General features: G+C 47.8%; 9 protein-coding genes across 9 annotated transcripts; 4 read left to right on the forward strand and 5 right to left on the reverse strand.

Annotated features, from left to right (window-relative positions):
• Positions 1-662: 662 nt before the first annotated feature.
• Positions 663-3,229, forward strand: N7500_006572 (Nrd1 complex RNA-binding subunit; the record flags this gene model as incomplete). The annotated part of the gene is made up of 4 exons (XM_056677716.1): positions 663-782; positions 861-1,106; positions 1,300-2,640; positions 2,729-3,229. The coding sequence occupies 4 exons, from the start codon at positions 663-665 to the stop codon at positions 3,227-3,229; spliced, it is 2,208 nt and encodes a 735-aa protein (XP_056532716.1).
• A 476-nt stretch (positions 3,230-3,705) lies between these two features.
• Positions 3,706-5,174, reverse strand: N7500_006573 (O-acetylhomoserine aminocarboxypropyltransferase/cysteine synthase family protein; the record flags this gene model as incomplete). Its single annotated transcript, XM_056677717.1, has 4 exons — positions 3,706-3,904; positions 3,956-4,524; positions 4,588-5,092; positions 5,131-5,174. The coding sequence occupies 4 exons, from the start codon at positions 5,172-5,174 to the stop codon at positions 3,706-3,708; spliced, it is 1,317 nt and encodes a 438-aa protein (XP_056532717.1).
• A 401-nt stretch (positions 5,175-5,575) lies between these two features.
• On the reverse strand, positions 5,576-6,965 carry N7500_006574 (aminotransferase class I/II-fold pyridoxal phosphate-dependent enzyme; the record flags this gene model as incomplete). The annotated part of the gene is made up of 3 exons (XM_056677718.1): positions 5,576-5,947; positions 6,009-6,151; positions 6,200-6,965. The coding sequence occupies 3 exons, from the start codon at positions 6,963-6,965 to the stop codon at positions 5,576-5,578; spliced, it is 1,281 nt and encodes a 426-aa protein (XP_056532718.1).
• A 1,159-nt stretch (positions 6,966-8,124) lies between these two features.
• N7500_006575 (uncharacterized protein) lies at positions 8,125-8,346 on the forward strand (the record flags this gene model as incomplete). Its single annotated transcript, XM_056677719.1, has 1 exon — positions 8,125-8,346. One exon carries the CDS (start codon positions 8,125-8,127, stop codon positions 8,344-8,346), a length of 222 nt encoding a protein of 73 aa, XP_056532719.1.
• Positions 8,347-8,702: 356 nt separating this feature from the next.
• On the forward strand, positions 8,703-9,281 carry N7500_006576 (Male sterility NAD-binding; the record flags this gene model as incomplete). The annotated part of the gene is made up of 1 exon (XM_056677720.1): positions 8,703-9,281. One exon carries the CDS (start codon positions 8,703-8,705, stop codon positions 9,279-9,281), a length of 579 nt encoding a protein of 192 aa, XP_056532720.1.
• A 2,148-nt stretch (positions 9,282-11,429) lies between these two features.
• Positions 11,430-11,621, reverse strand: N7500_006577 (uncharacterized protein; the record flags this gene model as incomplete). The annotated part of the gene is made up of 1 exon (XM_056677721.1): positions 11,430-11,621. The coding sequence occupies one exon, from the start codon at positions 11,619-11,621 to the stop codon at positions 11,430-11,432; it is 192 nt and encodes a 63-aa protein (XP_056532721.1).
• Positions 11,622-11,705: 84 nt separating this feature from the next.
• N7500_006578 (uncharacterized protein) lies at positions 11,706-12,671 on the reverse strand (the record flags this gene model as incomplete). The annotated part of the gene is made up of 1 exon (XM_056677722.1): positions 11,706-12,671. The coding sequence occupies one exon, from the start codon at positions 12,669-12,671 to the stop codon at positions 11,706-11,708; it is 966 nt and encodes a 321-aa protein (XP_056532722.1).
• Positions 12,672-19,611: 6,940 nt separating this feature from the next.
• Positions 19,612-21,429, forward strand: N7500_006579 (putative MFS maltose transporter; the record flags this gene model as incomplete). Its single annotated transcript, XM_056677723.1, has 5 exons — positions 19,612-19,806; positions 19,859-20,119; positions 20,166-20,414; positions 20,476-20,782; positions 20,849-21,429. The coding sequence occupies 5 exons, from the start codon at positions 19,612-19,614 to the stop codon at positions 21,427-21,429; spliced, it is 1,593 nt and encodes a 530-aa protein (XP_056532723.1).
• A 1,013-nt stretch (positions 21,430-22,442) lies between these two features.
• On the reverse strand, positions 22,443-24,575 carry N7500_006580 (phosphate-sensing transcription factor PHO4; the record flags this gene model as incomplete). Its single annotated transcript, XM_056677724.1, has 3 exons — positions 22,443-22,945; positions 22,999-24,034; positions 24,081-24,575. 3 exons carry the CDS (start codon positions 24,573-24,575, stop codon positions 22,443-22,445), a joined length of 2,034 nt encoding a protein of 677 aa, XP_056532724.1.
• Positions 24,576-24,827: the final 252 nt, after the last annotated feature.

Here is a 24,827-nt window from a genome sequence, read left to right on the forward strand (position 1 = left end):
TTTGCATCGACTTGGTCAGATATAACGATCGAAATCATCCGGTTGCGGACAACAGCCAAAGACGCAAAGTCCCAATCAGCACGTGATCCATGATACGCCAAGGTCGCAGAGTCTGCTTTCTCCCCTTTGATGATCTTGCCATTCACCCTCATCTTCTCCCCCTCCCCTCAAAGTCAGCATCCTTTTTCCTTTCGATTTCATCAGTTTCTCGACTTCAGTTCATTCGCTGACTACGCTGAACTTCACTGGATCCTCTTGGACTCCGTAAACCCTGATCTGGTTTAATTTTTTCTCTGGGATCTCACTGCAAAAAAAAAGACGCTCTAGGCTGTACATCTCCCGTACTCCCCGTACTCTCGTACTCGGCGCCAGGCAGCCTTCATCAATATCGCTAGGCTGTATTCCAGCTGTAGGCGGCTATTCTCTGGTCGACAGTGAATGCGCTCGTGGAGTCTGTAGTGAAGAATCGCCGGGGACTCGATTAAACATATCTTTTTTTTTTTTTTTGCATACCGAGAGATTGTTCGTCGCGTTACAAAGCGCAGTAGCCGGGACTTCTCGATTGCTTCCTCCCATCTGCATAAAGCCTTGACTGGGAACTCCTTTCATTCTTCCTTTTGCGACTCCCCTTACAAGTGGACTTGACGGTAGTATTATCCGCCATGTCTTCCGCAGTAGCTGAACTGGAGAATCTTCTCCAATCCATGCTAGCTCTCAAGCCGCCTGGTGTCTCCGGCTCAAAGATTGGTGGCATCACAAACTTGTGCAATGCCAACGTGCAGGTACGCTTGTCCCCTTTGGTCGATTGATTCACCTCATTGGTCCCAACGTGATCGATGATATGCTAACCCTGCACACAGAATGAATCAGTTCTCATTCAGAAAATTTACACTCACTTCAAGAAGGCCCCGGGCTCCCACAAGCTGGGTGTGCTCTATGTGGTAGACTCAGTAACTCGACAGTGGGTAGAGGCCGCACGTAAGGCCGGACAGGTCCCTGGAGGCGATGCTCCCGATGGGACCTTCGCTGCTGGTGTCAAGCGTGTCACTGATCTTTTGCCTATCTTGATGACGGACATTATCAATAATGCCCCCCACGACCAAAAGGTACGCAATAGAACATACTTGTATCATGATAAACCTCAAGCCCCATCCTCGCAGCCTTGGCGATGGCCAAGCCCTGATTTGGGGCTTGTGCATTGCATATTGTATCCTTGCCCCGATGTACTTCGATCTGAAGATCATGCCTTGAACAGACCCTTTCGAACATGTAACTCACATATACCCTGTCACAATTTAGGACAAGATCAAGAAGTTGGTCGACATCTGGGAACGTGGTGCGACATTCCCAGCTCCGATGCTCAATTCGTTCAAAGAAAAACTCAATGCTCCTCAAAGTAAGTCCTCAAGGATGGCACTGCGTTTTGCCGATGCTCACAATTCATTAGATGTCGAATCAAACACCCCCGAAGGATCGCCTGCACCGAACGCCAACCCGATCGGAATCCCGCAACAGTCGGCACCTGATACCTCGAGCATCCTGAAAGCTTTGGCCGACATGGCAAAGCAGAACACTACCGCCCCTGCTGCCCCTTCGGCTCTTGCCCCGGCCAACCCTCTCGGTGCCTTCAACTCCGCCTCTGTGACCCCTGCCAACGACCCGAATTCGCAAATGGCCGCTGCCATGAATGCACTCGGCGCCGGTGGACCTGTCGCGTCTCCCTTCCCAGGTATGCCCGGCATGGCTCAGAACCCTTCTCTCCAGCCACAGAGCCAAAGCGGAACTCCAATCTCGATGGCCGCCGCGAACCCATTGACCGCGATGCTTCCTCAGGCCACGCAGCCTGCGGCACCTGATGCGAACGCCATGGCACAGCAGCTTCAACTTCTTCAGATGCTCGCTGCTCAGGGTATCCCCCAGGACCAGTGGGGAACTGCCCTGCAGCTCTTCAGCATGACGAACAACAATGGCATGGGTGCTATGCCCGGTATGTCTGCGATGCCTGGTATGCCTGCGATGCCAGGAGGCCCGATGGCTGGATTCAACCCGATGCAAGGACAGAACGTTGGTGGATGGGGTCACTCGGATGCCCAGAATAAGGATGATCGTGGCCGTGAATACCCTCGCTCGCCGCCCACTGGATATCGTCGTCGCTCTCGCTCTCCAGGCTGGGACAGACGCCGCACTGCTTCGCCCCCTCGCCGTCGCGATAGCCCTGTTTATGGAGAATATGGAGAATCCCCTGGTCGTCGCGGAGACCCACGTGATGCGCGTGGCCGTCGTGGTAATGAGTATCGTCAGCGTAGCCCCCCTGGTGGTCGGGCTGGTGGTAGACGTCGCTCGCCCTCGCCTGCTCGTAACAAGGATCCAAACCTGCCTCCCCCTGGACCTAAGTTTATTGAATGGGACTATTCGATTGGTCAGGGTATGATCAAGGTTTTGAGTCGAACTCTTTTCGTTGGTGGTGTCACCTCCTCGGAGGCTCACTTGCGTCAGCTGTTTGGCCAATTTGGAGTTGTTCAGACTTGCATTGTCAACGTGGACAAGCGCCACGCTTTTATCAAGATGGTTAGCCGCACCGACGCCATGCAGGCACGTGATGGAATGGAGTCTTACCGTACTGGCGAGATGCAACTTAGGGTAAGTCATGTCCTTCTTTTTTTTTTCCTTTTCCCTTGTGAGGCCCTCCGTGGGTTGTTGGAGCCTATCGCTGACTTTACACATGTAGACCCGTTGGGGTGTTGGATTCGGTCCCCGTGACTGCAGCGACTACCAGACTGGTGTTAGCATCATTCCGATTGAGCGACTGACTGAAGCTGATCGTAAGTGGATGATTTCTGCGGAGTACGGTGGGACTGGTGGACGTCCTATTGAATCTGGAATGATTGTTGAGGAGCCCGATATCGAAATCGGCGCAGGTGTTTCCTCCAAGGCTATCAGCCGTCGTATCGCCACTGACACTGGCGGCAAACGGGGCCCAATCTCCACTCGCACCAACCCCAACACTCAGGATACCCGTTTCGGCGGTCGTCGTCCGGAGCGTGATGGATATGGTGGTCCTCAGATGGGTGATGCTGACATGCCTAACATGAACCAGGGAGCCGCACCTGCAGTTCCTTCCTATGGTTTCAACTTTGCCAGTATGCCCATGCTGCCTCCCGGATTTATGATGGGTGGTCAGCCCGGTATGCCCGGTGCTCAGCCTCCTTCCGGTGGTCAGGGCAACTGATCTTTCTTCATTCCTCATTGATGTGTGCATATGGTCCAAATAGGATGCGCGCACCGCGCATGGCAAAGGCGTTAGGGGTGGATTGAACATTTTTCTTTATCTTGAGGCATACCGTTTGGCGGGCGGAGGTTTTTCGTTCTTTCTGTACTTCTCTTACTTTAATTTCCAAAGATGTGCAGGTCTCGCCTACGGTTGGACAAGGACACATTCGGGATGGACCGAAATTTTATGAGAAATTCAAATCATTAACATTACCTCATGCCTCCCTTGTGATTGTAAGATTTTTTTTTTTTTTTTTTTTCGTCTTCGCCGTGTGGCTGCCCCTATGGGACATCTGCGGAAACGCCTCACGTGTATTCATTTAGTAAAAAGTGTTCATTTATATCGTGGGTCATCACTAAATTTTACCATGCCGCTATGTAGTGTCCTTTCTGTATTCCACTGTTATGCACAGCATTTTACATGTGTCGGAATCTTCAAGCAGTACGGTCAGGTAGAGCCTTTGATGCCTGGAAGGACTGCTCAAAGTCAGCAATGATATCGTCAATGTACTCTGTGCCAACGGAAATGCGGATTGCATCTTCGGTCACACCGGAGTCACGACGCTCCTGCTCCGTGAGCTGTTCATGGGTGGTGGACCAAGGGTGGATGGCCAGAGTCTTGGAATCGCCGACACTACAGTGTGTTAGTCAAAGGTTTCAGAGAGCGAATGAGAATGAGTCATACTTGGCAAGGTTGGAGATCAACTTGAAGTTGTCAACGACCTGAGCACCAGCGGTAGCGCCGCCCTTGATGCCCACAGACAGAACACCACCAAAGCCGCGAGTCAGGTACTTCTTCGCGAGCTCGTGACTAGAGTGATCCTCTAGACCGGGGTATGAGACCCAGCTCACATTCTCATTCTTCTGCAACCACTTTGCCAGGGCGATGGCGTTGGTTGCATGTCGCTCGCAGCGCAGACTCAGAGTCTCCAGGCCGAGAATTAATTGCTGGGCAGCGAAGGGGTTCAGGGCAGAGCCAAGGTCACGCAGGATCTCAACGCGCACTCGGATAGCATATGCAAGCGAGCCGAAGGTTTCCCAGAACTTCAATCCATGGTAGCCCTCGGATGGCTCGACGAATTGGGGGAATCGGGCCGCGTTCTTTCCCCAGTCAAACTTTCCACTGTCAACCACGACTCCACCAATGGTGGTGCCATGGCCACCGATCCACTTGGTAGCACTATGCACAACAATATCGGCACCGTGGTCAATTGGGCGAACAAAGTAACCACCTGCACCGAAGGTGTTATCAACCTGGAAAAAAAGAATATGTAAGTTTTACATTCTCGCATGGCTTTGCTTTCCAAACAACCATACCACAACGGGAACACCCTTCTCATGTGCCACCTTGGCAATAGCCTCAAAATCGGGCACATTGTAGCGAGGGTTACCGATAGACTCAATATAGACAGCCTTGGTGCGGTCATCAATGGCAGCAGCAATATCCTCGGGCTTGTCACCCTGGACGAACTTGGTATTGATTCCCAGGCGTGGGAACGTAACCTTGAACTGGTTGTAGGTACCACCGTACAAGTTACTTGTAGCGACGATATTGTCACCGGCATGAGCGAGCGCCGAGATGGCCATGAATTGAGCTGCTTGACCGGAGGCGGCGGCAACAGCGGCAACACCACCTTCCAGAGCTGCAATGCGCTTCTCGAAGACGTCGACAGTCGGGTTCATGATTCGGCTGTAGATGTTACCGAACTCCTTGAGGCCGAACAGCCTTGCGCCGTGGGCCGAGTCATTGAAGACATAGGAGCTGGTCGCGTAAATTGGGACAGCTCGTGAGTTTGTGGTTGAATCAGGCTCATGACTTGATCTGTTAGATTTGGTTTTTCATTGAAGTTGAAGACTTACCCAGCATGAAGCTGCAGAGTATCAAAGTGAAGATTCTGAGACATGATTAATAGAGAAGATACTACGAATATTTTGGAGAAGAGAAAGGGAAAATAAATAGGGCGGGGGATATGGCGGGGTGCAGATTGCGTGATTTGGTCCACATGATATGTTCCTGCATGAACTGAGACCGTGCCCTAATTCAGAACGGGAATTGAGCTATAGAAGAGAATTGATCTATTGAACACCCTTCCATTTCACCTACTCCTTTGTAATGAGCTGATTCTATTCAATACTTTCGAGCTTCTCTTTTCATGTGTTGACCGTATCGGAGTTGCTCCATGAATTACTTGCACATTCTCTATTTCTCGTGTATAAAAGCGAAGTGACAGAATATCCCAAAGTAATCGAAAGAGAGCATAGAAAAAGCAGTACCAAGCCCCCATATCCATATCCAGCCAAACGCTCACAAACTGCAGGTTGGTTCCTGTTTGGCTTGGCAACTTGCCCATTCCATGATGACATCAATCACATCTTCAATCTGCTTTTTCGTATGATCAACATGTATCGAAATCCGCACCCGATCCAAGCCCTTTGGAACAATGGGATATCTCACCGGATTGGCCCAGAATTTAGATTGATGCATGTGTCCGGCCAGTTTAGTTGACTCATTGGGTCGGGTAACCAAGGGAATAATGGGCGCTCGATATAACTCAGAGTCCCAACTACCCTCATTGGGGATATGAATAATTCCTTCTTTTCGGATTGCCGCCCACTGAGGATGATTGAGGAAAGTTTTTTGAAAGTGCCGGATGTTTTCTTGGAGGGTTCGCCGGCGCTAATTCAATTAGCCCTCATCGGATGGATCTAGAAGAAAGAAAAAGAAAACAAAAACAAACCTGTTCTCCATCTTCACTGGCTAAGATTTCGTAGCCAGCTTTGACAGCAGCTAATGCAACAAAGCTGGGTGCTGTGGAGAAGATGATATTCCGCGCATAGTTGATGAGAGTGAATTTGATAGTCGGTTCAGCCAGTAGCACCGCTAAAGTAATTAGATCAAGACGGAAGCGAGAATGAGTAGGAACCATACCTCCATTGGACCCTAAAGCTTTGCCAAAGGTATGCACACGAAGGCCTATTTCCTTCTCGAGTCCATAATGGGAAATGAATCCGGCGCCATTCGGTCCTAGAAGGCCATTTGAATGTGCCTCATCCACCGAAAAAATATAATTTTTTCTGGCCAGAGTATTCTTGGCAATATCAAGAAGTTCATGAATTGGCACTTCATCCCCATCCATGCTATAGAATGACTCCAGGGCAACAAAAACCACGCGACTGCCATCCGCAATGCTAGGATTCTGGTCACGAAGGCTTTCCAAACAGTGACGAAAAGAAGCGCAGTCGTTATGTGCAAACTCGATAGTCTTAGCCCGTCCACTTTTCATTCCATCATGTATGCTTGCATGCACATACTGATCATACAAGACAAAGTCTCCAGGCTGCGTGATAGTTGACCAAAGTGCAACATTCGCATCAAATCCGGAGTTGAAAAACAAAGCTGACTCGGCGTTGTGGAACCGAGCCAGATAACTTTCAAGATCTTTCAAATATTGGGTGGTGCCTTCAAAAATGCGAGTCGAGGTACTGCCGAGAATGAAGTCTTGATTGTTCTGGAGTTGATCTAGAAAAGATCTGGTCAATGCTCCCGATGTCGATAGCGAAAGTGTATCATTTGACCCAAAGTCTACCATTTGGGCAACAGTCGAAGGATCAGGAGGATTGATCAATCTTTTATCCTGGTCACGCTTATCCAATGCAGCGTGAAGTCTCTGGGAGAGAATCTTCTTGCCTTCCATGATTGCTCTAGGTGGATTTTGATGCAGTATAGAGCAATGAAACCTTTTTGTTGTAGACTCAAAATATTGAACACCATGGAAGACTTTTGGGTCGTCATCATGCTACTGTTATATATCATGATGTTCAAAGATCCCAACAGGAGATCAATGTCTGCCTAGTACTAGGCATTATGCAAGAGGCGCCTATCTTGGAGACTTCCGGATGGACGAGGCCTATCAGGGCACAAAGTGAACCCGGAAATAACGTACCTTGCAAGAATTTTGTTATGCACCTCGAAAGAAGCAGGTGATATTGTTGCCCAATAGGCGTCTTTTCGTGTCCTTGTCATGTCCTTGTCATGTCACGATATTGCCTCAACCAACTTCATGACGTGATGCGTAGTACAACATACGTACAACATATATTGGGGAAATTGATATAGGGCCCCCTTGCCTGCACCTTCAGTGCCACCTTCCTAATTCATACTCAGGAGCAGTACCCAATTAGCCCCTAATCTTGCCAAGCGCCCAACGGTGTGTTGGCGCGGCCAGATGCAAGTTTATCATTATATTCATCCTTTGTATGAGTTGATACAAGTGATACTTCAGCTCTTTGTAGGTATGATCCAAAAATGTTCACCTCTCAAGCCAGATCAAGTGAGAGTGTAAATCAATGTATCATATGAGTATCGCCTAACAAATCTAACGCTAGGACTTCCAATATCTCACATAGAAGAAAAACGATTAAATTTTCTAAAAAAAAAAAAAAAACATGAGATATGAATTCATATGTACGTAGTATTGTTTGAGTAAAAAAGTTGCATCGTACAATATGACACACCACACAGGTTTTAGCGCTGTAGATTCTGTTGGTCAAATATGCACCAATTAGAAAGGTGATCACAACTACTCCGTAGGGGTAATCAATTCAGAAGACTGTACGGAGTACGGAGTACCCCGTAGAAAAAGGGGTTCTGCAGTCACTGACGCACTTCATGGCAAAAAAAAAGTCGCATCCGGAGAGCTTGATCCATGCCATGTATCGATTTGAAGTTGCTCGAGCGTGAGGAAGTTTAAGCGAAGTTGCACAAAAAGAAAGTACAAGTAGATTCTCGTTATATATAAAAACTAACCTCCAGTATCGAAAAATCATTATATCACCTGATACTCATCTATAATAATGGAGAAAATCATCTACGAAAATTCCCAGATAGCTCCAGACTCCACAGCCGTGGAGGACAAAACCTTGTCGCTGAGCTACTCCGAACTGCTTGCGGAAGCCGCTCATCTAGCTCGCACGCTTGGAGAGGTAGCCTCTGGTGAACTTATTGGCATTTTTCTTGGCCCTGGTATCTACCAGATTGTTGCACAGCTGGCTGTGCGCCTATATGATGGTACTTGAGTGCCCATTGAGCCATCACTTCCAAAGAGTCGCGTTATCATGCTTCTAGGTGGTATTACTGTGAGGCGTATATTCGTCGACCAAGAAAACACTGCACATTGGAATGATCTTGAAGTTATACACCTGCAGCCAATTTCACATCGGGTCATCCTTAATTTGGCACCAGAGATCTTGAAAACCAGTCAGAAATAAGCCATATTCTCTTCACTTCCGGGTCAACTGGAAAACCCAAGCCAGTCCAGATTCGTGCAGAGAGTATCTTGCACATGGCTACGAGGACTCCTGCAATAGCCTTGCAAACAACTGATAAGTTACTGAGCTCTACAATCCGGGATTTGATATCAATCATCCGAATAATGGGTCGCGTTGATCTCCGGGGCCACGATTGTGGTGATGCCTCGAAATACAGCTACCGATCCCGGCGTCTTTGGGGGTTTCTTGAAATCTCACAACTTGACTGTGATATTTTTGACTGCTGCATTGTTCCACATGTCCTCTGTGGGGGAAATTTGGCGAACGTGCGCGCTATGAAAAATGTCTTGGAGAATGGGCCACCGCAGAATCTTTGGAATATATACGGTCCAATTGAGTGTATGGCGTTGGTCACTTTGACTCGCGTCACATTGGAAGAGACATCTCGAGAAAGAATCAGCATCGGTAGTCCAATAGGCGAGACGGTACTCGTGCTATTGGACGAGAACCAGAACACCATTCGTGATAGCGGAAGACGAGGCGAGATCTATCTAGAAGGATCCCAGCAGTCCCTCGGATACTTGAACCGGCTTTATGAGACGAGCCAGTCCTTTGTTTATTTAGCGAGAAAGAGGATGGGCTTTCCAGGGGAGGGTGCTGTTCGTTTGTATCGAACAGGTGACATGGCTGAATGGTGTGACGCCACCTACCTTCTTGATTTTGCTGGACGCACTAATAATTAGGTAAAGCAAGCCGGATTTCACATGAACTTGGGCAAGATTGAATGTACTTTGCTTTTTCATAGAGGCGTTCAGTCCGTTGTGGTGGTCCGGCAGCCTCCGTTATCCTAGGATGGGATGCACTCACTCGTGGCTTTGATAACTAAGCCCTTGAATATGCTAAGGAGCATCTTCCGGCTAACATGGTCCCGATGCCATCGAAAGTATCACCGAGTTCTCACTCATGCCGAACCGAAAGGTGGACCGAAACGCGCTTGTTCGACGACGGCTTCACACTCTTCAACAAAAAGCAGCAGTGCACGCGCGTCAGCCTGGAGACAAAGAGCTCTTCGGAATTTGTGGAAAGATCTGCTCAACATCCCCGAGAACCGAAATGAAGACGATTTATTTGCTTCTGGGGGTAGTTTACTCCAGGCTGCAGCGCTCATTTTTCTTATTCAGAAGCGCCTTAGAACTCTTGTATCGATGCAGGACTTGCGCACAAATTCCACATTCGATAGAGTGCTGTAGCTAATTGACACCACCTATTCCAAACATAAAATTGCGCTGAATGACGCAAAGACATGGATGGAAGACGTCAAGCTCGTATATCATATCGAGCTCCTTCCTCAATGGGAAGCCGACACAGAAGGACGTTTTTTTGTCACTGGTGTGACTGGCTTTATGGGAGCTCACCTTTTACGTTTCGTGGGAAACCCTTCCGTGAAACAGATTGCGTGCCTAGCGCGTCCCAAAAATGGGTTCAGCGCGGCCACTCGGATCCAACAGACCATGGAGCGGTACGACCTATGGCCCAGCAAATTTGACCAGACCCAGAGGCTTTTGGTACTAGAGGGCAATTCAACAGGCCACAAACTTGGCTTGGAGAGTGAAATGTTTATCTGGCTTGCAAACTGGGCCTCGATAATCTTTCACCTCGGTGCAAATGTTAAATTCTGCGAGTCATACCGTGAGCACCATGTCAGCAATGTTGTAGGAAACATGCAATACGCTCCGGTTAGCTTCCACTGGTCGCCGCAAACCATTTCACTACATGTCTAGCATTGATGTATGGGGCCCCACTGGTTGTACTCTTGGTACTAAAGAGCTGTATGAGGATGAACCCTTGGAGCATCATGTTGAAGGTCTTCGGTATGATTTGGGCCACGCGCAAAGTCAATCGACAGCCGAAGCCATGGTACGCTGTATGAGAGGCAGGGGCTTACCTCTTACCATATACCGGCCGGGCTTTATCATCGCTGATAGCAAGACAGGGACGAACAATCGTGACGACCTTTTCTCCCGGCTTCTGGTGGGAAGTATTTAGCTCGGGACATTCCCAATAATCGAGTAGCGGCTGGAATATGTGACCGCTGACTATGTTCTCGATGCTCTCATACACATTGCATCCGATAACAAGAATATAGGCAGGTCCTATAGCTTGCTTTTTCCCGATGTACGACAGTCAGTGGATGTTGTGAGGACCTGCGCTGTGCTCAATGAGGCGGGATACGATGTCAAACCCATCGCTTATGAGGATTGGGTAGAGCAACTAAAAAAGCAGCCGGAAGACGGGCCCTTGATGTCCTTGGTGCCTATGTTTCAGGAGAGGGTGCTAAGTTGGCTGACTTGCTGGGTGGCAAGTCAAGACTCGCCTGTTTACTGTTGCGATAACACGGCAGAAGCGTTGAAGCACAATCCTGGCATCAGATTTGCTCCGTTCGATTCGGCGCTATTGAAGAAATCCATCGGCTTTTGGAACCGGAAAAGGGTTCTACCATATCTGTTACCAGCTAATCTTTTAAGCAAAAGAGTGTATTTCAGCGAGAATTTCAATTACGAAGGGGAGGAGAAGAAAGGAAAAGAGATTGGTGGGATCAGAGTATTTATAGGCCGAATCGGGTAACTAGAGTATACAAATAGTGTAAATATCTACCCTTCTCGCTTACCCTCCTAGTCGGATAACACCGGTATAATACTTTGGCAGAGCTCCAGATCGTCACACAATCAATGATTTTTTGAGCATGAGACTAAGGAGGAATATATATGACCATGACGCCATTATTATCGCACACGCGATGTCCTTGAAACGCATAGATATTAAGAAATTAAAATTTCAATATTCAAATAACCATAAGTTCAGTGTCTAATAAAAAGTAACACCTGTCAACCTCAAGAATCCACCAAGGCACCATCGCGACGCCGGCTCTTATAATCATCCAACACCCTAACAACATCCTCATTCAACTCCGGCGGTGCAAAAGTCAACGAATTCTTCTTTGTCAAGTCTCGATCAGCCTGCACCCGACCAGTAGAAAGCAAAAGCTTAACTGCCTCGACATGTCCCCCCACAGCAGCGTACATAAGTGGTGTACTACCATTCCTATCCATCCCATCCGGTTCGACCCCCTTTGCGAGCAGTAACCGCTTAATACTTGTCTCGCCTTGTTACGCTGCCCTTGCGAGTGCCGTAACTCCGTGTCTATCCGGAAAGCTCGGATCAACCTTGCCGCTGGAAAGAAGCGCCTCTACAATATCCATGCGCCCAGCAACAACGGCAGTTGAGAGAGACCGGTTTCCAAAACCAGGCTGTGGATTTGGATCCAGGAGAGGGATAGCAAGAAGATATTTCACAATCTCCACATATCCCTTCCACGTAGCGGCCAGGAGAGGGCCATTTCCGCTCTGGAGACTGGCGTCCGCATCCACGCCTTCAATTGCCAGGAGGCGTTTGACAATGCTTAGATGCCCATACTGGGCTGCTGCAACGAGTGATGTTTGGCCGAATTTATTTTTGGAACTTGCGTCTACCTTGCCCGTGCGAAGCAACTCCTCTACTATATCTCCTGCCCCCGCTGCTGCGGCAGCCACAAGGGGTGTTTCACCACGTTCGGTCCGGCAATCAGGCTGGATATCTTTTGTCGATAGTAACAATTTCACAATGGCGAGGTAATCGTCCTGCTTTGGATGCACGGCACCCGTTCTTAGCCTGGACAGACCCCACCCCGTAAGAGGAGCAGGCTCGCCGTACCCTGCTGCCCAGGTGAGAGGAGTTTGGAGATGTATGTCGGGCGCATTCGGGAGTATGTTTTCCGAGCTCAGAAAAATCGAAGAGACCTGTCTATGGCCGTTTCCGGCTGCCCATGAAAGGGGCGATCTGTGCTCCGCATCTTGGGTGTTAGGGTTGGCGCCTTCTTGCAGTAGACGGTTGCAAGGGTCTTGTTTGCCGTGTTTGGCGGCCCATATTAAGGCCGAGCTACCTTGATGAAGGATTTGGTGGCGGTAGAGAATCGGGTTAGAGATTGTGTACATGAGTTTAGACGCTTTGGCTAGCGAATTCACGTCTTGTGCAGATGGAAGGAGGTGGGTGGCGATGCATGAGAGTAGTTCGACTGGGAGATTTTGTAGATACATGTCTATGTTCAAGAAGTTGGAAGGTGGAACAAACTGGGCTGGATCGATAGAGGCAAATGAATTTATTTAGTCCCCTTTGGGGCTGTGGAGACCAGTTATCAGGGCTGGGGACTAATGACAAAAATCTGTGTGTTTACGAGAACGGTGGTATCAAATCCAGTATTGAAATCTCTACTCAATCAGTGAGTCGACTAGCTAGCATCAAATGCTATAAGTGTCTCACAATTCAGGACATAAATTCTGTCGAAATGCAACTTGAATTAATTACTGGGCCCTTCGCTTCCGTACTAACTTAAAACATAATTTGTCGAGTATATACTTGATAAAACCATTGAGGAATTTCTAACCCGATCGTTTCACTTTCCAAATATCAATAATGTTACTACTTCCCGAGAAATATTGTGGCCAGGACCAGATCGAAGAGTTATGACTGCAACAACATAATGTGAGAAAAACCAGTACGCAGGGGGAAGGACACGCCAGAGGCTTCGGGGCGTATGAGATATTTATGTATCCCCCGTGACGTACCCGGTAGTCAACTGGTGGTGTTTTTAGCATTCAGGCGAATAGGCTAGGGTGATAAATAGTGATAAAAAAGACAACAAAAAGACAAAACAAAAACATACAACAGTGGGGATTCGCTGGTGGTCACCCACCCAACTACTAACTCACCGGCGTGTGGCTTAAGTACGGCTGAGCGGACGGGAAGCCCTGTTTTCCACACCCTATGGTCGTATGTGCTTGATATTGCTTGAGAATAAAATATATACGGCCAAATATTGATCCAGAATCACTTAATATGGGTGTCCTCACTATGCTGTAGTCGTGCGATGTAGGTAGCATGATGGATAGAGTCAGCATCATCCTCCCTTACACCGACCATTCCAGCCGAAAAAATATACTATTATGGCCATATACCTGCCCCGGACGCATTCTCGTGCATTTTGAAGCTAAAATGTCTCCGTAACCAGTTGCTCTCATAGCTCCTTGGGCTTCTTCCTAGGATTTTGAAAAAAAAAAAAAAAAAAAAAAAAAAACGTCATTTCTTGTGAAAATAAGAAGAAGATCACATAGAATATGCCGAGTGTTCAACTCCGATGTTCCTCTCGAGTTCATGAATTATAGCAACCAACCTCAACTGTATAATATAACCTGATCGATCCCATCGGCTCAGCCGATGACTCGATCCCAGACGGCTAGGAATGCAATCGAAAAGGTGAAATGGGTACTTGAGCACTACCTATCGCTCTCTACCAGCCTGTGTACTTTATGTCGCCTTCTTTCCGCTCCATATAAGCTCCCGCCGCGGCAGTATGTTGACGTCGAAATTTTGACATCAAGGGGCTGAAGGACCAAGCTAACAATTCTAAAGATGATGAAATACATTTCAATTTCATGTCACCCACGCTGGTACGACTTGGTGGGAATGATAATGAGTGGCACGAAATCCACATTGTTCGCGATGGGCACGGCAAAAGGGTCTTTCGCGGTTGGGCTTAGACCTCCGCAAAGCTCACGAAGTCCGAAGCCCAACCCCCCGACCCACTAATGGGCTAGGTTTTAGGCCCGGGGTGAAAGTCTACTGGGCTTTGACTACGGGCCCAATGTGGCATAATAGGCACCGAAGAATACAATCATTCTAAAAAAACGTGACTTTTTCACTTTACGTTTAAACGCCATTTTTAGCTCTTATTGCGAGGTAATATGTTACCATTCTACTTGAGGAATCATCAGTCATTACTTAAATTGATAGTATGTTACTTTAATATAAGCAGATACTACCTGATTTGCCTGGGCAATTGGTGTTAAAATTATATAACAGAGGTTCACTTAGAAAGCGGTGGTACTCCCATCCAATTCCCGAATATGTATCCAGTACCAAGATATATATGAACATTTTTTCGAGTTTTACTAGTCAGATTCTATTTCAAAATGGAATGTACGTCTAGACAACAACTACATGTATATGATCTAAACTTACACTACATACAACCAGTAGTAGTGTCAGACGACAGCTATTATAACATGTTAGCTGAACCCGTTAAACTGGCTATGGTTGGGTTGAGCTTCGAAGATTAAGCCAATAGCCTACTGATGGTAGGGCACTGTGCCCAGAGCCTGGGACCATTTATGGGCTTTGCAGAGGTCCAATTGGGCCTATTCCGTCTCTGAATGGGGGCAGTACATAAACCAAGGAAATTGTTAAGATATACGTAGATCCAGAGGGGGACAAGGATCTGGATAATCCACATCTCATAGATGCGGATGCTGATGGCCCAAACAAAGAGACACCTAGTCTGATGGCCCTGTGTGACTATGTCACGACTTTGCTAGAGTGAAGTCACCGAGGAATGGACAACACAGTATCTCGATCAAATTGCCACCGACCCTGAAGCTTTCTCAGCCCGACCAAAATACCGCGATCCTTTTTCATATCCACAATTTACCGTCGCTGACATGCAATCGGGCGGACGAGTATGTTCTCATATAGATCCAATAACCCACTCACTGCCATCGTGGGATCTCATGCCGATACAGTGGACCTTGCACAGAATCCGTGCTTTGAGCGGCATCGCTGAGACAACTGAGCAAGGTAAAAGACCGGATTCAGACGATGAATTTGCTTTCGGGGTAAGGGTTGAAGAAGATATCGACCTTTCTGATGGCCGGTCTGGTGTCTCTGAATCGACAGAAACACATGACACGGAGTATTGATACTACCAGTCTCTACTGTCAATATCCCTTGGTTAACCTTGACAATCAGATATGTTTGTTTTAGTAGGAGTGATTATGCCTGAATTGACCACATTGCTTTTTTTTCCCCCTGGGAAGTATGTTGTAGATGGATGTAGAATGGGGTTATTGTTCATCATTCTTTTAGTATTTCTCAGAACTAGCATGATATAGGCCTTTTCACTGTAATGTCAAGCACATACGACCATAGGGTGTGGAAAACAGGGCTTCCCGTCCGCTCAGCCGTACTTAAGCCACACGCCGGTGAGTTAGTAGTTGGGTGGGTGACCACCAGCGAATCCTCACTGTTGTATGTTTTTGGGATCTTTTTTTTAAGATCCCATGAAGGCCTCCTTGGAGAATAACACAAGGGATGTGGCTGAACATCGAAACTAGTGAAAGGCGGCAAGCTAAGCTGGGGCGAAACAACAGAACATTATACGTACAGATGAACTACCTTTTGGAACAAGGTATTCCATCAGTTTAGTCCTATCCCAGTGAGGTTGCATACTGTTTGGAGGACAGCGTAAACGAGCTATGAGAAGAAATACAAAACGACCAGGCGCAAAATACAAGTTGAATGTTCATTGTAGTATCAAGTCGTGCTATCATGCACCGGGCGATTTATCTATCGGCGCCTCTTTGAGTGGCCCACCTCATCCAGATTTCTGTCCTCATGAGCAAAGGTAGGATTTGGTATAATAATGGTGGTTGGCGCGCAAACCCATCACTGGTGTTGCTGCCATTTTCCTCATTCATCGGAAACCAAAGCTCACCCACACATACGCAAACACTGCTGCTGGAAACGTCTTCAGATGGTATAAGCTCCTCGTTTTTTTTTAGTCGAGGCTCAAGGTACACATGGGTAGAAGCACCGGGCACCTGGCGAGAGATGCTAACCGAGCTAGGACCACAATGTAGAGAAAACTTGAAGGATACATCCTAAATCCTTTGACAAGCTTCTCCGAAAACCTTCTTATATGAGATTAGTGGGTGAGCCTCCCGGTATTATGTATGAAGGGAGCGCCGAATTATTGTTCGAGAAAGCACACTTTTACGATGGCCTCCAACCTTGGCTCTTGGGCCCAGACCGGTACAATGTCGAGTCATCTTCCATCTCAGTTGAGTCAGCCTCGGGCGTTCGGAGGCAGTCCACCAAATCTGGCCTACGGATGACTAGATTGGTGAAAGGCAAAAAAGTCAAAAGAAGAAATAATGCGATCCTTAAGGCAGAGGAGGGGAGGGGGGAGGGGGCGCAACTAGAGAAAAGCCAGTGCTTAATTATTAAACGAGCATACGCTTTTATCTGAAACTGTCCCAATGGTATGTAAAGAAAGGCGACTAATCAAGTTGAAGGGCATACATACTCTCATTGATTTACTCCGTACGCTAATCTGGCATGCTGTGTCTTCTAAAGTGGTGGTATCAGCAGATAGGTTGGCTATGGGTGCAATCCATTCATCTAGGTATCATCTGCAAACGTAGCAAGAGTAATTATATACGGCCAACATTAGCATCAGCCTTACTCTTATCTAAAGACGTTTTAGCGTAGGTTCATACATTGTTGCGACATGCGGTAGAAAGGTGTGGGTTTCCTAGATTGGTAAACGATTTGACAACCGGGCTCAATCTCTATAATCATGATACAAATCATCATCATACTCCGTTCTCTTACCTACCGGTTCTACATAGCTATTGGAGTTTAAACAGTATCCTTACAGAAATATGTATGTATTATTAGTACACTTATTTCTGGAGTGAATGTTTGGCAGAATACACGACACTCTGCCTTTTGTGGAGCAACATTGACCAATACAATATATCAAGAAAAAAAAGTTACAATTAGGATAAATGATCGCATGTTGTATTTTAGTTTATTAAACTCCATACATGATCCATATATGGGGTCATTAAAAAAAAGTGGACCTGCGCGGGATTGAACCACGAATCTCCGAGGAATGGCATGAAAACCCCCTTTAAGGATGTTTACATAAGCTCGGCGCCTTCACCATTGGGCCACAGGTCCTGTGTGGCAAACCCGTCAACGACTTCCTAAATCGTACAGTTCATTTCACCCTACACACTTCCCCCTAAATCTTAAGCCTATACCTTGGTATTAGCTTGAAAGATCCACCTGGTAGTATGTAATGGTAGGACTATCATCGTCGCTAATCAAGCAGTATCAGTTTCATAGGCAATGCGAAGGACACCCGTGGACTAGATATAGCACTAATTAAGAAATATTTTTTTTGGGGAAAAAAAACCAGATCGGTTCGTCGAGTGGATCACGTGTGGGGCTTGAGCCCTACCCTATTTACGGCAATTGCGGCAAGGCAGAATCCGCCTCGTGGAGCGAGCACCTTGTCTCACTTAGTTTGTTCACTTCCCTTGATGAGAATCAACCCTTTTCTTTCACTACGTACACCCCAAAATTAAAAATATACCCTTATCTGAGTCTTTGTCTACATCTTTAAATACTCGTTAGAGCAATGCTCTTTTGAACCAATAACTTGGGTTGAAAGCCAGGATATTTGGGGCCCGGTGAATGCAAAGATAAGCCAAGTCCTGGAAGGACTTGAGGTTCGAAGTGGAAAACTACATAGATTGGTGTAGATCTATCCAGGAACATCGCCCTGCCGCCGAGGAAGTGAAGCTGCACAAGCAATTTGAAGATCGATCAGATATGTTATAGTCATGATCAAAAGAGATGCGCCCAGCTACAATACCATCCCCCTACAACTCAGCTCTGGGCGATCTTTATAATGGTCTAAATCTATTTGCTGTTAACGAGAGCTGGGGGTGGTACCCAGAAATGCAATTCTCATGGCCTCCTTCAGTCAATTGGCATATTTCGAATTAACCACAACCTCTCCATCACAAAGATGCCTAATCACCACGCGCATCAATCTGCGTCCCAGAGATGTCCCCATTGAAAAACCTGACCGTGATTTCCCACAGCCCTAGGCCTGATTCTCGGGGCTTGAGAACGGCTCGTCCGTTTCCCCGGAATATAGTTGGAGTCGAAGGCATGGCATGGGCAGTGTATATGAGTTGAGGTCTTGATTCAAGTGAGTGAGTAGACCAGATAGTTTTGAATCGACCTTGTTTAAGTGGCATACCAAACCCCGGAAGTAGCCAGTTTCCTCGACTCAATAGTAACAAAAAGCCCGACAACTTTCGCCATCATCTGGTGGAGATAATACTGCAGATTTCCTTCCATTCCCGCGCTGTTACTGACATGCGGCCATAGCGATAGATCGGGCAACGCATAAGAAAAGGGAGGGGACCGTTGTTTGAATCTGAGTATTTGACTAATATTTTCATGTCTAGCCTCATTCTAGTTTTGTATGAAAAATAATCATCCGAAATAGACCCATTATCATGGATGTGCATGTCTCTTTCGAGTCTGGGGCTGAAACATACCTCGGCTTTGTCCGATATGTAGATCTCTCTGATCTACGGAGTACTTACTCCGTACTTCCACACGTAAGAAAAGGTCAGGTGAGACGCTCAGACCGGAATGTATGAAATTCCCCAACCGTACGCTATTTAGCCGATCAGACCGTGGCGTCCACGTTAGTCTATAAGCAGGATAGTTGAGAGATTTTTACATTTGCAATGTCACATCCCCGTGGGATTTTCTTTGAAGCCAATCAGTTCATTTCATTTCATTTTCTTCCTCGTCCGGGGCCCCGCATCTTTGATGAATCTCCCCAGAGTCACATCAATGGGTTCGTACATAGAGTGACTATATATATATTTCGTATATGCAATTTAAATCCGGCCTTCTTCCCCCAAAGGTTAACCGCAAACGCCACAATTCTTCTAGTCAGCCCATTTCCAGCCATATAGCGCCGCTGGCTAACCTTTTGTGGACTCAGCTAAGCTTCCAACGTCCTAGGCTTCTGGCTAAGTTCGGATAAATTGTCTACTGTAACCGTCGTGTTCATGGGAATGGGGAAAAACCCCGGCGGCACAGGGTTGCACCCCCTGCGTGCCTATCCGACCGCTACTGTCCTTGTTTGGACAGCTCTCGGATGACAGAATTAATCCACGTATCACGCGTGTATTGTACCCTGGAGACGCGCAGATGAAGTCAAATGATATAAGACCTCCAGTCCGTCTTTTCTTTTTCTTTTCTTTTTGTTCTTTTCTCCGAGCTTTGACTTTCACTCCATTCTTGACCTGGACATAAGAATCTTCAAAAATGTCGGGTATCGACACAAAAGATGACCTGCACGAGGAGAAGGCCGGTATTGAGCAATCCGAGGTCTTGGTCAATTCGGATCTCATGAACGATGCCTTCGATGGCGAGAACCGTGAACATGAGATGAGTACATGGGCGGCCATTAAAAGTCACCCTTGGGCTTGCTTATGGGCGTTCACCATGTGCTTCACTATTGTGAGTTGATATATTTCCCCGTTGATAAATCGACTAACTAATCAACCAAAAGGTCATGGAATCCTTCGACATGTTCCTGAATGGTAACTTTGTCGCACTTCCTGCTTTTCAAGTGCGGTATGGGGTTCAAATCGAGGGACACGAAGGTCATGTTATTCCAACCAAATGGCAGAGTTCCCTCTTCCAGGCTGGTCAATGTGGCGCTTTTGTCGGTGTTTTCCTGGCCGGCCCAGTCACCAACAGATATGGCTACCGTTTGACAACTATTTTTGCCCTGATCCTTATGAACGCTACTATTTTTGTTTCCTTCTTTGTAAGTTCACTCCCAATTGTTGAGACTCTCCTCTAACTCTCCTTAGGCCAACTCACTCGCCCTTCTTGTAGTCGGGCAGGCCCTGGAAGGTGTCCCTTGGGGATTCTTCATTGCAAACTCCCCCGCTTATGCTAGCGAGATTGTTCCTCTTTCCTTGAGAGGTGCCTGCACCGCTACTCTACAAATGAGTTGGTCTATCGGCTCAATCATTGTCGCCGGCGCGACCTACGGTTTCAATAAGCGTTCTGATGAGTGGTCCTGGCGTATACCTCTTGCCTTGCAGTGGATCTTCCCCGTGAGTGCTTTTTCCGTTAAAAAGAAGAAATCTTTCATTCAGAGACACTGACTGTTTCAAGACTCCTCTTTTGATTCTTCTCTTCTTCGCCCCCGAATCCCCTTGGTGGCTGATTCGCCGCGGACGTAAAGATGAGGCCCTTCGTTCCATCAAACGCCTTGGTAGCGAATCCGACGAGCAAGCGCAACAGTCACTTGCCATGATTGAGCGAACCGTGGAGATCGAAGCTCAGATGGGCGGTGCCCCTACTCTCCTCGACCTCCTGAAGGGAACCGATTTGAGACGGACAATCATCACCTGCTTGATCTATGCGTCGCAGAACTTCGCCGGTAACTTGATTGCCAACCAGGCAACTTACTTCTTCGAACGTGAGTAGCTTCCTCTCCCTCTGGCTGAGTTCTAAGCTGTAACGGATCAACTAACTCCCCACTCAGAGGCCGGCATGGGATCCGACCGTTCCTTCCAGCTCAATCTCATCAACTCGTGTCTTCAGTTGGTCGCTAACATAATCTCTCTACCTCTGGCATCCTCGTTCGGTCGCCGAACCATCTACCTCTGGGGAACCATCACCAACGTCACTCTACTCATGCTTCTCGGCGTCTGCGCCTCTATCAGCCAGAATAATGCGACAAATTATGCCCAGGCCGTTCTGGGAATCATCATCTCCTTCGTCTTTGCCGGTTCTCTTGGACCCATATCGTACACCATTATTGCCGAGACCTCCTCCGTCCGTCTTCGCGCTTTGAGCACCGGTGTCGGTCGTGCCGCCTACTATGTTGCCGAGATCCCCATGATCTACCTTGCCTCGCAGATGCTCAATCCTACCGGATGGAATCTCGCTGGAAAGTGTGGCTACGTCTGGGGAGGTACTGCCTGTGTCTGCTTCGTGTCGGCCTACTTCTTCCTTCCTGAGCTCAAGGGTCGCTCTTACCGTGAAAGCGATATCTTGTTCAATCGCAAGATTCCTGCTCGGAAGTTCAAGACGACCGTCATTGATGTTAGGGATAACGAGTAAGGCATGGCGATACGAAGAAATGAGATATGCTTTGTGACATTCTGTAGCGTGATAACTCAGAAATGTTTCTTTTTCTTTGGGAGACTATTCAACTCCCCGAGTACACGTTGCAAGCTTTCCACTCGGCACATGTATGTGACCAATACTGTCGCTGCTATACATAACCCCCTATTACGGAAGATACCAGCAAGTCTAGCCTAGGAAGACTTCATAATCTAAATTTTACACGCACTTAATGTTGAACCGCGGAAATAGGGAAAACACTCGTGATACTTAATTTAGTTTACAGCCTCGAACTCTCTCCGAAACCCCATCTTTAACATGTGAAAGCCAAAAAAAAAGACTACGAGCTAGATCCCTTTCTTTGTTTTCAAATATGTAGTACTCCGTGATGCGCTTCCATCTCCGAGCTAGATTTTTATTGAATCTGGTGGGGGTCTAGGGGGCTATCTTGCAGGTAAAAAGTGAATATAAGCGAACTCTTTCTGGGCGATACCTATAGTTTTGAGGGAAACATAGATTGGGTTAATTAAAGTAGGTTCCATTGCATATTTGCTATGCATCTCTAAAGTAGCTAATATATCAAGGTGAACAGTCACATTAATAGCACAGGAACCATAGGGGTACAGCGCAGGGTTACACGTGGGGTCTAGCGTGTCCTTTCAGGTAGCCCAGATGCCTGGCTCTCTTCTTAAGATACGAGGTCTGAGGTCTGAGCACTAAAATGGAAAAGAAAATCGAATTGGCAGAGGTCATCTGGTGAAAATAGCAGCAATAATAGGCCACCCGTAATTCAAACACCAACGCTATCAAATCACATTGTAAGAAAATTAGAATAAAAAAACCCCCCGTAAAGCATAGATCGTGGATCGTGAATCGAAGATCCATAGCATCATTTCGCGAAACATCCACTCGCAAATAGGGAATATCCTGTTTTCAATCTTCTACCGTTCCATAGATTGCATAACTATGGTAAGTAGAAGATCTGGTAATATTAAGGTAATAAAGTCTGATCATGCCGAAATCTTCGTCTCGGGCTTGGCAGCACCATTTAGATTCTTCTCGGATTGAGCAGTGGAAGTGGATGATGAGCTCTCCTTGGTGGGCTCGCCCGAGAGCTTGGCCTCAGCGGCGGCCAACTTGGCAGTGGTTGTGTCCAATGTCGTCTTCAGAGCCTTGATGTAATCAATAGCCATCTCCACAGCGGTGGCCTTGCTGATGGCTTGAGTGGCCTTTTCTTTCTCTTTTTCCTTCTCGTTGGCCTTGCCACTGGATTCTGCGGCTTCTTTGGCGTTGCGGGCGTCGATGAACTCCTGCGGAATGAGCAGCTCAATCTCTTTGAGAGCATTGTTGATTCGATTCCGGCGTCCCTGCTCTGCGAGCTTGTGATTCGTCCGCTTGGAGCTTAGATTCTCTGCCAAGGCCTCTGGATAGCTCACACCGGATGGTAGAGTGCCGTCGAGAATGTGTTGGTAGTTGGACTTTGATGCAAGGTAAAGCGCATCCTGTGACATGCCTGGAATATAGTTAGTATGATATCCATGGGAATCGATTCAGGCAAAGACTTACCCTCACTGCCTTTCATAAGTGGTTGGATGCTGGGACTAATCTTGGGTCGCAACTGTGGGCTGGCATGAGTGGAACTCAAACTGGGTCGTTTCCGATTAGACGCAGTCCTGGAATCTGATTTCCGAGGGACCGGTCCACTGGGAGATGGCATTGCAGCTGTGTGTGGACTGGGGGCAAGCGATGAACTAGGGGGTTTATCGTACGACGCAGACGAAGGATCCATGAAAGGTGTCCCATTGGTGGAGATCGACGGAGTCCGTATAGCGGTATCGATGCGGTTGGGTTTCGGACGCAGCTGTGAAGGAGCAGCCGCCTCTGGAAGAGATATATCTTCCATTATTTCATCTGGGAACCCTGGCTCTGCGAGCTGGGCTTGACCGCGGAACTGGCCTGATGGATCTTGCAAATGCTGATTCCGCTGGATGCGCATCAAAAGCGCAGGGGTGGCAGCAGTGCCGGGCGAAGAGGTTTGAACATGGGGAGCAATAGCAGGAGACATGCGAGGAGGGGGGAGAGCGGGAGGTGGCATCAATGGTTCTGATAATGGCTCGGGAGATACCGAGTCCTGCCCGGAGCCCTCATTACTGCTGAGCCGGAGTGAGCGAATATCCTGATTCTGTGGTTTTGTGGTGTTCAACTCCTGTGTAAGGCTGCTGTAGAACTCCTCCGAATTGGTAGCTAAAGTGCTGCGTTTGCGCTGCGCCCGAATAATGGGTGATTGCTTGACCTTCCGTCCATTATTGAGCCGAGTCGTGGTCGTCGATTGTCGGTGACGAGTGTTGGGCTTCCGAATGATGCTAGGAGAAGGCGGAGCCGAAGTTCCGGGAAGAGGGTTCACCTCCGCGGTAGTGGGAACGAAGCCCATATCCGATACCTGCCTTGCATGGTACTGGTAACTGCTAGATTCGGCATTTTGGGCCTCCAGGGCGGGAGAGGTAAGAGGTGTGAAGTATTCGCCAGGAATTGTATACTCAGGAAGTCGAAATTGGTTCTCCAGGGGTGTCATAGCCGGTGAAATAAGAGGAGTGTAGAGAGCCTTATTCGTTAGCCAACGTTCATCTAGGACTTGTGTCTGAACTAACCTGCTCCTCGTTGATGCGGGAGTAACCGTCGTACATATCCGGGGTTTCGTCCGCGCGCTGGGGGTATCGGGCAGTATTTCCATGCATCTCGACACTATTCGGAGTAGGAGGGATCATGCCGTGGTTCTGCGTATAATTTTGCTGCGCAGGCGGTTGTGACATGGGCGACGGTTGCGCGCAAAACCCTGGCGTCATATGGGGAGTCGAGTAAGGCATTGGTTGGGTATGGTGCGCGTGCGACTGTGTGTTCTCACTGAAATCCATGAGGCCCTCCATCTGGCCCGAGTACTGCACGGGATGCGATCGTAGGTGAGCCATATCCGACTCCGAGCCGGTGGTGGTCGGTAGGGAATGGGAATGCTGCATATTCCCTGGTCCGTGCTCGATTTCGGGAAAAGGTATGTTGAACTCGAACAAGTTAGAGAACTCCTCTTCGGGCGCATTGATGAGAGTATTCTCATTAAGCTGTTCCGGCCACGACATGGCTGGTTCCATTGTCTCGAAATATACTCAGTTAGGCCAGTCAGACCGAGAGGGAAGTAGGATGTGAAGTTGGGACATTCAAGAGAAGGTCGGAGAAAAGGAGAATCCGGGCATTGGGGGAAATCAAAAAGAGCCCTGGAAAGAGATGAAGTGGAGTTCAAGGCGGAGACGGTACTCCGTGGTCGGCATCGTCTTGCCACTGTGAGATAGGCTTTTGGTCTTATTTCTTATTCTGCGCTAGATGCGCGTGTGTTTATAGTGCTT

This window comes from Penicillium coprophilum, assembly GCF_028826855.1.
Source record: "Penicillium coprophilum strain IBT 35676 chromosome Unknown utg000004l_segment0_segment0, whole genome shotgun sequence".
In the NCBI taxonomy this organism is placed as follows: domain Eukaryota; kingdom Fungi; phylum Ascomycota; class Eurotiomycetes; order Eurotiales; family Aspergillaceae; genus Penicillium; species Penicillium coprophilum.